The sequence below is a fragment of the Oncorhynchus mykiss genome, chromosome 9 (genome assembly GCF_057628025.1).
Source record: "Oncorhynchus mykiss isolate SJ-2025 chromosome 9, ASM5762802v1, whole genome shotgun sequence".
Lineage (NCBI taxonomy): Eukaryota > Metazoa > Chordata > Actinopteri > Salmoniformes > Salmonidae > Oncorhynchus > Oncorhynchus mykiss.
Window position 1 is genome coordinate 25,853,055 of NC_143030.1, and position 13,042 is coordinate 25,866,096.

General features: G+C 41.9%; 1 protein-coding gene across 1 annotated transcript in view; it reads left to right on the top strand.

Moving 5' to 3' along the window:
- The window catches only part of sec24d (SEC24 homolog D, COPII coat complex component), a 30,389-nt gene that overhangs the window by 2,076 nt on the left and 15,271 nt on the right, over window positions 1–13,042 (top strand). Inside the window, exons 2-11 of the mRNA XM_021615139.3 lie at window positions 1,096–1,295; window positions 1,669–1,768; window positions 2,197–2,315; window positions 2,612–2,914; window positions 3,119–3,279; window positions 3,795–3,906; window positions 4,645–4,772; window positions 8,440–8,578; window positions 8,964–9,079; window positions 11,484–11,608. Of these exons, the coding sequence (XP_021470814.2) occupies window positions 1,145–1,295; window positions 1,669–1,768; window positions 2,197–2,315; window positions 2,612–2,914; window positions 3,119–3,279; window positions 3,795–3,906; window positions 4,645–4,772; window positions 8,440–8,578; window positions 8,964–9,079; window positions 11,484–11,608 (1,454 nt within the window). The 5' untranslated portion in view covers window positions 1,096–1,144. The remainder of the gene's footprint in view (window positions 1–1,095; window positions 1,296–1,668; window positions 1,769–2,196; window positions 2,316–2,611; window positions 2,915–3,118; window positions 3,280–3,794; window positions 3,907–4,644; window positions 4,773–8,439; window positions 8,579–8,963; window positions 9,080–11,483; window positions 11,609–13,042) is intronic.

Here is a 13,042-nt window from a genome sequence, read left to right on the forward strand (position 1 = left end):
ACTGTTTCTTTTGATATTTCTGTCTTCATTTATGGATCCCCCCCTTTTATTTTAAGTACTTTGCATTTGATATGAGTCGCAATGCCAGACAGCTGTTTGTGGCCTTAATATAGCAATATTTGACAGCTGTTGTATAGGCTTGTGGAAGTCCATCAGGTCAAGCTCAGGTTGTTCTAAAACTGGAAAAAAAATGCAGCCTTACCGAGAGATTTAAGGACAAAGAATAGTTTACAAGGGAGACCAATAATTCGTTTAATCCATTATTATGAATTGCCTATTTGGAGAAGGTGACTAAATTATTTAGGCCTACTGTATGTATTTATTTATAACCATTGGACTTACTGAGAGGCCTATTGCTCAATAATGATTTCACCAACACTGCACATGAGCTTGTGAAGCTAGGCCTGAATCAGTCATTTAATAATTTGAACCCCAATTAAGAGAGACTGTATCTACCTACAATTTCTGCTCCAATATGTCATTAAGCAACCATTACACCGGCTTTCATCAACCAACAGTTGTAAGAAATAATATATATATATATATAATAGTGTAATTACATTGTGTTATCGCATATATTCATCTTGAGAATATTATTATTATTTTAGGACCATTGTTGCAGGAAACTGACTGACAACAACAGTATAAATCAGTCACTTGTAGATTAGTCTATGTTATCAAAGATGGAACTCTCTTATCTCCTAATAGTCCAATGTTCTTGGGTCTTGTTACACGTGAGCGTTGACGTTGTTTTGAGGTCAAATATTGCTTGTTGGCTTTGCCTGGTGGAGAATACCACTTATTTACTTTGTACTGGAGGAAAGTACTGATGTTCGGTATGAGGAAAATAGTGAAGACAACAAGGGATATTAAGTGTGCAGTCTATGAAAAATCTTCCCATGGGCAAGGTGACAGTTGTAGGTTGGTTTGTGAAATTCTGTGAATTAGAGCTTTTGTAATCTCATTATTAAACTCAAACTACTGCTTTGGCCCTTCAAGTCAAGACTACGAGAATGCTAGACCAATAGACACTTTGTTAAATTATCTGCCTCGTCAGGTAGCAAAGTTCCTTACTCTGTGCTTTCATCTTTGCAGATCGTTGGATCTCTGCCATTTTGTAATGAGAAGACCTTAACAGCACAGGATGAGTCAGCAGGGTTATGTTGCCACACCTCCCTATTCCCAGGCCCAGCCTGGGATGGGGGGATACCCAGCCGGGTTTGGGAGCGCGCCTGCCCAGCCCCTCTATAGACACTATGGGGGACCACCTCAATCATTCCCCGCCCCACCAACAGGTAAAAACACGTGCCTTTGGTCTCCCATTCCTCCTGTGAAGTCTTCTGTTTAGCTTTTCATTTAACAGGTCTGATCTTGTCAGTTGGAAAGTGTCCCGTAGCAGTCATTCATGAACAAGTCAAGCGATGCAGCTTCAATTAAAATGACAACATTTAAGACTACGGATATGTTATTTTCTGCATGGCCATGCTATTTCCTAATACATTTTTTTTTTGCTCATGTGTGTATTGTACTCTGTATGTAATGTGTGACCGTAATGTGTGATGCTTTGTGTATAGCCATGCTATTGCCATAGCATTTTGATTAGATGTTTTGCTCAGGTGCATGATTTGTATATAATGTGTTACCATAAGAGAATGCTTTACCTTCCAGGTATGATGAAGCCTGTGTCGTCCCCTTCCGGCATGCCTCCACCACAGGTCCCCAGCCATTACGGCTCAAACGGCCAGCAGAACGGAGCTCACCCTCAAAGGTAACAGAGCTTCCTCCACCGAGCAGAGTCCATTTACTACAATAACATTGTTATGGCCAATTCTACCCTTCTCCCTAAAGTATGTACTTGATCTGTCCACTCTCATGGAATTTGATTTCATTTAAAATGAATGGACTGGTGCAATACATATGCTAGAAACGCCCTCTAGCCAATGTTAACACCAAATTCATTGCTTTCAAACCCATGAGTGGGAGGGAGATAATGCACACTTCAGGTAAAGAATTGGAAGGCAACCATCTGCATTCCAATACTCCTAGTACATTCCTTCTTCCATTTTCTTCATGACAAATAGGTGAGTTGGTTTTCCTCTGTACTTTCAAATCAGTAATGAAGGAAAATAAACAAGGAAGCTAATTGATACTATTGGAACAGACTAAATATTTAGCTCTTTGTTTACTTTCCTCCAGCTACCCTGCCCCTCCGTATGGACAGCCACTTCAGTCCCCCTATCACAGCATGGCCCACCAGGGCCCGCCCCCAGCACAGCAGCTCACCAATCAGATGGGTGCCATGAACCTCGGATATGGTAATTAACCACTGTAGAACTCAAGACTGATGTTTTAAGGATGGTTAGGGCATCCACTTTAGCTGGTTAACAAGATGCAAACCAACTCTCAAACAAGTTAAAAAGTAAACTGCCTTGTTGCCCAAATAGTAAAATGGAAGCCTTTAGGTAGATCTACTATTCTTTCTAGTGTTAGTCTATATATATTCAACAGAGGCACCACAACTTAGGTACACTAGCATGCAGTATGTTATTGTTAAGGCTTCATTCATGCAGTGTGTTGAAAGTGGATCACCCTCCCCTTGCTTTTCCTGCAGGTCCAGGGCCCGTGCAGAGCCCTCAAGCACCTCCCACCTCTCACCTAACCCAGCAGCAATTCCAGACTGCCCCTCCCACAGCCATGGGACATCCACCCATGGGCCCCCACTCGTCTCAGATGGCTCACCCACAATCACCCCTAGCTGGTCCAACTATGGCAGGGCCCCAATCTATGGGTGGCCCCCCACCCATGGGAGGCATGGGTAGGCCCTTCCCTGGCCCACCCCCTCCAGGTGCTGGGGGCTTCCAGCAGCCTGGGCCTGGAGCTGCTGGACCACCAGGACATCCTCAGCAACTACAAGGTACAGATAGCACAGTAACCTGGAGCTCAACAGTGGCCATTTCAAAGCTCACTGTGGAACTCAAGCTTATTGTATTGAATGCGGCGAGGAGTGTGCACAAATCGCTTTTGGAGGACTGTACCGCTAAGTGTGTTCTTGCCAATAGGATTGCACCAGGTACAGGTCACCAGAGCCTTACACTGTGGAATTGTTTGTGTGTCAAAGGTCAATTTGGGGGGCAGATGGCGGGACCCGGGATGGCGGGACCCGGGATGGCGGGACCCGGGATGGCGGGACCCGGGATGGCGGGACCCTTCCAAGGTGGGGCAGCCCAAATGGCCGGCCCACCTCAGAAAAAGCTGGATCCTGACTCCATCCCTAGCACAGTGAGTCCATATTTAATTCTCCCGTGACTTCATGTCTTTGCATACCAGAATGCCATTTCACATGTTTCTGAGCTACCTCCAGGCCAGTATTTCCTTTAAAGGCATTATAGCGTGGACCCACACTATACTCTTTAGAAGATTTGGCTACTTAACATACAGTATGGGCCCAGGATAGACATGTTAGCCTATCCCCCCCAATTACCCTGTTGATCATGTTTTTTTTTGTCTTATTTGGGGGAAATATATGACTTACAAATAATGACGTCAACCCTGTGTCCCGTAGTTAAAAACAACATTTTTGACTGATTGTGGTTGGGTTGTTGTCAGGCAAACGGCAACAAAGCAACAGCAGCATGTGAATTTGTACAATACCAATCTGTGTCCTATACCACTCGCAGCCAGCAAAAACAGAGTGGAACTGATTGAAATCATTCACCCAGCCTGACTGTTTGTCAAGGAAATGGCTCACCACAGTAGAAGCTCTTTTACCAACAATGCAACCTCTTTTGGTTCAGACACAAGTCATCGAGGACGACCAAGCCAAACGAGGGGGACAGGTGTACACTACGAACCTCAGGGGCCAGGTGCCCCCGCTGGTCACCACTGACTATACAGTACAGGACCAAGGTAAGGCACAGGAATACCAGCGTACAGTACTACAAACCTGTCGGTGTCATTAAACAGAACTAAAGGACACAGCTTTACTTCAACACACTTCTGAAATCCGTTATTGCTTTATTTCCAGTCCATCACTAGCACACCTGACTCAACTAATCAAGGGCTTTGTGATTACTTGACTAGTTGAATCTGGTTTGTTTGTGCTGGGATGGAACAATGTGGTGTTCCCCAAGGAATGAATAAGTAAAACGTGACCGATGGCTTTGGACAACACCGTAATAGCCTTAGTTCAATTATACACTTTTTAAAGATTTTTTTAATGGCAACATGGGGAACATGATATGGGTGTATTCATTAGTGCACATCGTAGCAAACTAGCAAAACGTTTTCGCAACGAAAATTAGTTTCTTATTGGACAAGTTCAGGTAGGTTCCTCCCCGTTTCGGACTGTTTGCTTCCGTTTAGGTCGAAGTGAATACACCCCTGCTCTTCATCAAACAAATAACTCAGGAAGCTATTACTATTAACAGCTCTACTTCAGACACAAACAGTTATTTACAACCTGATGAATCTTTAAAGTTATGAGGGAAGAACTGAATGATATTGTGAAAATGCAAACCTGTTTTTAAATTGTATTTATATTTTTTCTTGAAACAAACCAATATTATTACATTCTTTACCAACTTAATTAAAATATATTTTTTATTTTTTAAACGGGATCTGTTTCCATTTCTTCTTCCCCTTTAGGAAACGCCAGCCCAAGGTTCATGCGTTGCACCACCTACTCTTTCCCCTGCACGGCTGACCTGGCTAAGCAGTGCCAAGTTCCCCTGGCCACCATCATCAAACCCTTCGCCACAGTGCCAAAGAATGAGGTAGGCACTAGCCTGTATGTATGTTTGCAGAGATTATCCACATTGTTTTATGAAGTCGGACAACTAAGCCGCTTATGAATTCTGAAACCAATATGTTTAAACCCAAACACTACATAGACCTCAGGTACATAATTGTAGAAATGTTTAGGGAGGGAGACACTAGCACTTTTTTTTGTTTTCCTCAGAAGCTCAATGACTCAACATTTTTCATTCCTTATAAAATTATACTTTGTCCAAGTGCTGTAAAAGTTTGTGTCCCAAGGACAACCTCGATGTAATCCTGTGTGGTCCCAGGAAACCTGCCTTAGATATTCTTCCCCTCGCCTTGTCATCGGCGCCAAATGCCCTTTTTAGGCGATGTTAATGTAGCTTTTTTCTGTCTCATAGAGAGTGCTAATCAGCTAATGTCAAGATCTGCAGGGACCACAGAAGATGAAAGCGGTTTAACAAAGCGCTCATGTCAAGCGCACTGCCATCTCAGGTTATCGCTCAGTGTCCAGACAGTGCTAGCACGATTCCCATAGTAGGAAGTTAACGTATGCTAAAGCCCTGCATGGATTCCAAATCAAACGGACTAGCATTTTATCAGCATGTAGCATTATTGTTTGGAATTAATGACTTCACTGCACAAGCACTCGAGTGTTAACATTAAAATCTTGTATCGTACATGTACTTATTATAAACAAATGTATAATAACTTCATGTCCTCTTTGGATGAACTCTTCTAATAATATAACTACTTGGCTGCATTGATGTCTGTCTGCAGTTTTATGGCCTTGGAGCCCATGTGAAACACATACTGTTGTTTTGTAAAAGCCTCCCTTCAAGAAAGAGGAGAAACCAAGGTTTTTGGTTCTGTTCCCTGAACCGGTTTCTTCCTCTGGTTAAAAGTCTAATTGGAGTTTCTCAGGATAGATTTGGATTACATTTACGCCTAGTAGTGACCATCTTTTAGACAATGTTTTGGTTGTTAGGCTACAATGTTTTGGATAGTATATCACCTTCTGTGGTGCTAATAAATTGTCTGAACTCATTTGAATGAGGCTTGGCTCTAAGATTTTATGCCCTCAAATAAATCTTCTAACTAAGGCTATATTTGAACTTTGTGTGTAATGTGCACAAAGTTGTTTGTTTTCGTTAGTAAATGTTTGTGAGTCTACAGACTGTGCATTTTTAGAGGCAATTTGTACCATATGTTCCCATGGGTTTGTTTGTGTGTGTTAGTGCTGAGCGATTAGTGCTTTTTGAGGTCGGTTTTCGATTATTGAAAAATAATCAGATTTAGATTGTTTTTAGACATTAAATGCATCATACATTACGTGGGTTGAATGCCGTAACACAGAATAGAACAATTAATAAACATCCCATGATGGTAGTGACTACCCATTACTGCTTATCACTTATTAACCCTAATTTATTCACATTACTTTAATAAATGATTTCAGTTTTAAATTACATTTGTTTAATTAGATGATTTTATTATTTATTTCCAATTTATCTCTATAGAGCTGCTGCCTATGCTGTCAGAATACATATATTTTTTTCTTGTAGTTTTTCAAAGTAAATAAGACATACTTTTATGACTGCTGAATACCAACTATCTATAACTTAGTTCATGTATTTTCAGGTAGAGATACCTCGCGAAGAAACTGCTCTCCATCCCTCCCGATTGTGTATTGTTCTCTCTTCTCTGTCTGCTCCTACCGTAGCAGGTGTAAAAGAATCACACAGACTGGACAAGTAGGCGCGCAATGGACTATCGTCATTGTAGTTAATTACCACATTTTCTGCGCTAAACTATGTTGAATATTGGCCTGTTGGAAACTATAACTGCCTACTACATCGCACAGTTCGGGCTTGATCTGATTTATCTCCAGAGAAACTGCGCATTAAACTCACAGAAAAAAAACCCAGAACAAAATGGAATTCAAATAATTGATTCAAATAACATTGTTGGTCAATTAGTTGTTTAAAACCCAAAAAATAACCAACGTTTCAGTTAATCGCTCAGCACTACTGTGTGTGGGCTGGATAAGCTATAGGAGCACCTTTACCATCTTTATTCCTACACATCCCCACCTGGCAGGAGACATATTTCATCTTTACATTAAACAAAGCCTTATCTGGCAAGAAACATTCTGCAATAGACACATGTAATGAGTTCAGTAGATGTACCATGCAGGTATTTACATGGCCCATGAGATTGAGACGTTTTCAAGGAGAGAATCTGCTTTTTGTAGCATGTCGGCATGTGTTGAGTTGCATGAGAATAACTGTTTTTGAAGGTATAGATGAGATCACCGACAATTTTAAGATGAAATGCTTTATGATCTTGATAGAACTCACACTTGTTTAACAGGGAAACAACTTCACACTTGTAGACTGTTGCACTGTGTTAGGTTTTGTTTTTTTCCCCCCACAAAGGCTATTTGTTTTTTTAAAAGGTTTGAATGCAAAATTGAACAGGTAGAATGATTATCTAGTGTTGCTGAACCTAGGGATGAGGCATGAACTGAGGCTTGGGAAATTGGTCTGAGTACTAAAATGAGAATAAAGTTGACATTTCAACTTTCAAATGTTACCACAGAGATGGTTGGAGGTCCACACATCAGAGAATGTTGACTTGAATGGGAATGTTTTTAACATTCTACTATCAATCATCCAAAGAAACCTATTGAAAACATAGAAATATAGAAAATAAATGACAATTTTAAGTTGACATTTGATGGTGGGTGGACCTGCGGTCATCTTTGTGATAGTAATTAGAAGTGAACATTTTACATTTCGATGGTGTACCAGCTAAATTGCAGTGGTCTGAATGGATAGGTCCATTCTATTAATTATATTTCTATGATTGAAATGACTTTAAGAGCATGTTGTGTCTCAACCGATGGCGGGCAAAACACATTTTTATTTTCAGATAACGTGAAATTTAGTCTAAGCTACAACGTGAAGGAAAAAAAAATAAGAGTTAACACATTTTTATATAATTTACATTAAAGGTTATAAAAATGACAATTTGTATTAAAGAAGTTTGACAACACTGTTTTGTAAGCTTTTAAATGCTATCAAACTCAACCGTTTATCTTTTCCAGTGATGAAGACATGGATGTCTAATGAAATGGTGGGGTATGCAAAATGGGTAAACTTTTATCTCTTGAATGTTTTGGCATTCAGGTCCAAAAAGTTACTTTCTGAGCACTTCTACAATGGGCAAATATTTTTGGAAGGTTTCATTCAAAACAAAAGGGGTGCTGTCAAAGTGATTGAATTCAAATGGATTTATCCAGATAGCACATGGGCACAGTGTTATAAATCACTCTGTTTGACAAGGGTTAAGGGTTTGATAAAAGTTCTATTTTTGACTGTAACCTTGCATCCTGGTCCTGTTTACTGATATATATTCATTTGGATGCTTCTGTTGGTGTATAGCCAGCTGGTGCTGTTCTATAAACTGGTTAAGATGAGGCCAATGAAATGCATTGTAATCATCATGGTTAACCTGAAGCCTGTCTATTTCACACAAACTACCAAATAAGGAATCATCTATCTGTACAGTTGACTATAGCCTACAGTTGACTCTAAAACAAGCATGTGTGCGACTGCTGTCGTGTGTGTGTGACCACTGTCTTATGAGACTGCCTATCTCCTCTGTCGTCTGGCCCAGACTCCTATGTACGTCGTGAACCATGGTGAGACTGGCCCAATCCGCTGTAACCGCTGCAAGGCCTACATGTGTCCCTACATGCAGTTCACGGACGGTGGCCGCCGCTACCAGTGTGGCTTCTGCAACTGCGTCAACGAAGGTACGTCCACCCGTAACAAGGATGCCATGCAGGGCCTTACTGAGTCTTAATGGTCTGTGGATAAAAATAAGTTAAGGATCTGACCAACCTTCTTTTTTTCTTTTAAGCTCAAAGCTAGAACAGGTTTCTTTAATTTGGGTAACCAATATCTGAATGATTGTTTTTTTTGGGGGGGGTTATTCTTAATATTTCAGATATAAGTTCCAACCAGTGCTGTGCTTTCGGTTAATTTTGAACCCTCTTTTCCATAGAAACAAGTGCACTCTGTTAGGGAACACTGCCTGAGAAAGACAGTAAAGGGGGGTGATTGCTAAGCGGAGGCAATATTATGTTTGGGTTTGTTTTTGTCGCCTCTGCTAAAACACATTATTTTGTTCTTTCATAGTGCCAGCCTTTTATTTCCAACACCTGGACCACATGGGCAAAAGGGTGGACTTCTACGAGAGGCCAGAGCTGTCGCTGGGGTCCTACGAGTTCGCCGCCACCCTGGATTATTGCAAGGTACGCGATGCCCTACTATTGCGGTTTTTCTGCCTTTATAGTGAACCGTATGTATAATATTGCTTTGTTTCATTTCATACAAATCGATAGGAATTGGTGGAATATCTAGTTTGAATGACATTTATATGGATGAAAAGTAAATTAAGTAGTGGTATACGTCACCAATAGACCTAATAGCCTACAATGTGAATTGACATGGGGGAAAGCTGTGACGATGCACGGAGAAAACGTTCAATGCTTGGCAAGAGTCTATCTCCTAAAAACTTATATAGACAGAAAGTGAAAGTTATTAGGGTCTCCATTCCCAGTGGTCTTTCTGAGGGGGGGGGTCTATAAAGTGTTTGTGTGTGTATAGGGAGGAGGTGCTCACCTCTTGGCAGACACTGCATTCATTCTTCATTCAGGACCAAATGATTAGAAGGAAGCACAGGCAAAAGCATGTTCTGTTACATTGAGACCACTGCATTAAAGCCAAATGAGATCTATATGTTCTCGATTTTGTTGCGCTCTGCGGGGTTTTCTTATCTTGTACATTATGGGTAGAGGTAGGTGGGGGATAACAACTTCACGTTTCGCTACTTAAGCCAACGTGTTACTTCAATCTGTTTATTAATATTTAGAAATGTAGTCCTAGACAGCTTTTATCAAAAGCCTCGAAGGTAAGCTATGTCATAGACTGTTACCACGGAAACAAAACAATGGCGTGCTCATCCACATTCCTAACATGGAGGGCAGTTGGATGTTACATAGTCTTTCCTAACGGCTCCAAGATCCAAGCAAGCTGTAAGTTTAAACACAAAGAAAGTATTGAGTGTGGTGGAGGTATACACCGGGCAAAACATGAGCAGAAGAGGGAGTATTTGGCAAAAATTAGAGTCCATTGACCAATGTAGTTTTGATAAGAGTAGCCTACAATTTCAAAGGTTAGGGGATAAGTGGCTTCAGTGTAAACACTTCTTATGGGAGAGGGAGACGGGGAAAAAACATGAACGGAAAAGGAAAGGGTTTGACCTAAAATTGGGGTACATTAATGAATGGAGTATGATTTCAAAGGCTAGTGGGAAAGTGACCTCTGATTCAACGTCTCTGGTGTGTTCATTGTTATGTGTTTGACATTTACATTTTATGTTTAAGCAATAAGGCCCAAGGGGGTCTGGTATATGGCCAATATACCACAGTTCTTATGTGCACCACGGAGTGCCTAGATGCAGCCCTTAGCGGTGGTTTATTCTCAATATACCACAAACCCCTGAGGTGCCTTATTGCTATTATAAACTGGTTACCAACATAATTAGAGCAGTAAATATTTTGTCATACCCGTAGTATACGCTCTCATATACGCTCCAACCACCCGATTTTATAATAATATTTTTGTCATTAAGCGACGCTCTTATCCAGAGCCACTTACAGTTAGTGCATTCATCTTAAGATGGCTAGATGAGACAACACATCACAATCGTATCAAGTACATTTTCACTCAAAGTATGCATCAGTCAATGCTAGTGGAAAAATAAGTGATATTTTGGGGGGGGGGTGTCGGGCACCATGACTCATTTAAGATACTCTTCAAAGCGGTAGGGTTTCAGACGTTTTCAAAAGATCCGCAGGGACTCCGCTGTCCTGACTTTAGGGGGTGCCGGGACAGAGAATAGATTTGACTGGGCCCGTAGGGGTGGGAGGGCCAAGAGACCAAAGGTGGCAGAATGGCGTGCTCGGGTTGGGGTGTAGCATAGCCTGTAAGGAGGGACAGTTCCCCTTGCTGCTCTGTTGGGAAGTACCAGGATCTTGAAGATGATGCATGTTTCGACTGGAAGCCAGTAGAGTGTGCGGGTGACATGGGAGAACTTAAGAAGGTTAAACACTAGGTGGGCTGTGTCATTCTGGATAAGAGCCCAGGCAACAGAGAGTTGTAGACTAGACGGGAACTGACAAGTGCCTGGATTAGGACCTGCGCCACTTCCTGTGTGTGGAAAGGTCATACTCTACAAATGTTGTAGAACATGAACCTGCAGGAGCGAGTCCCTGCTTTGACATTTGCAGAGAATGACAGGGTGTTGTCCAGGGTCATGTTAAAGTTCTTTGCACTCTGGGAGGGGACAACGTGGAGTTGTCAACCGTGATGGAGAGGTCTTGGAGCGGGCAGGCCTTCCCCAGGAGGAAGAGCTGACATCCGAGCTCTGATGTCTGCCAGGCACCTTTGGCCAAGGTCAATTGTGTTGATTTTATGGTATAATTGAACAATAGTTGTGTTTGTGTTACAGGGTTTTAAAACTGTATTTAGACAGTCAAATACATTTGACATTTTAAATATCTGCAAAATATGAGCAAATAAAATAAACAAGGTGAAGTAACACTAGTTGAATTGAAGTTGTAAATCAAAATGTCCTCGCTCTTTCTCTATCAGAACAACAAGCCAGCCAGTCCTCCAGCGTACATCTTCATGATTGACGTGTCCTATGCCAACATCAAGAGCGGACTGGTCAGACTGGTGTGTGATGAGCTGAAGACCCTGCTAGACAACCTGCCCAGGTGCACACACACACGCACGCACACACACTATCAAACACTGACCTCTCATAGTCAAGGAATGGAACCTTGAACGGCCTGCATTTAAGCACTTTATAGAAACTGTCCCAGCATCTCTCTGCCTACAGCCTAGCTCCAAGGTCTTTTACATAAGATCTGCCAAATTGGAGTGATAGAGGTCTTTGAGACCCACTACATAGCCTTGGAGGTCACAGTAGGATTACCTAAGTGGTGGCCAAAATCAGAGTCCTTCATACAATGCTGTGCCCTCCAAGGTAATTGGATACCATGCTAACTGGTGTCTCGAGGCAGAGAGAAATTACATTAGATTTATGGAAGTGTTGGTTTTCCATACCCCCATCACCCATAATGTGTAGCTGGGTGGTTTGTTATTTGGGTGGTGGGCTGTGATACACTGCCAAATAAGGAGGTCCCACAAGTCCAAGGCAAAGAAAAAAGCATTAAGCCAAGTATTCAAGTATCTCATCGGTTGAAAATTGTTGCCTGAAGGTTGCTGGGTCTGGGTTGGTGGGAGGGGGGAGATGCTAGGGGAAGGGAAAGGAGGAGGGCGGGCTAAAATGGAAAATGTTACTGTGCAGATTCCAACCTTGAACCCCGTCCAAAACACAAGAAGTCAGCTGCACAGATGGGTCTGATTTTGGCTGTTTTATGTGGGTTGCCGGCGAGGAATAAAGGTTTTGATTTACCACTGAGAAACAATGATATACTTCACCTGGACTTTCCTAAAATAACTTATTTGGAAACTCTCTCTCGTCCCTAGCCTGCAGGACATATTGGTACAGAACCCTTACATCACCCCTGAAACCGTTAGGTAGTGCTCTCTAAATAAGCCCTCTGTTTTTAAATCAGACTTTTCTTCCCTGTTCTCTGTTTTGAAGCTTTTCTCTCTGCTACATTTAAACTGATGGAAAACATGTTGGACACCCAACACTTATACGGATCAGCGATGCTGCCGAAATAGCCACATTTTTGCCTTTAAAATAGCCACATTTTTGCCTCTCGCTTGCTAGTGCGGAAACGGGGCTCGGAGAAAGCAAAAACAGGTGTAGACTAAATCCTGTGGCATTTCTCTGTCATCTAAATATTTCATCACTGATACTCGGAATGAAAAGAAGCAATAACAAGCCTGCATTGCCGGACTACTTCTCCTATCAGTTCTTATGAATGATGTAGATAGAAGTCCGCTCTATGGGACTTTACATTGAGTTGAGGTACATGTTCTGTATTGCTCTTGCAGTGCTCAGAAATAAAGGGAGACAAACCCCAGTTTCCCCTTGTCAGACGGGAATGATTTTAGATACAGGCCACAGTTCAACAGACCTACTAGTCCCACAGGCCAATTCCAAGTGCTCTGGTCTATGTCACACTTGGTCAGGTTCTCTTTCTGTGCTATTGCAGCTACTTTCCCTCTAGCCT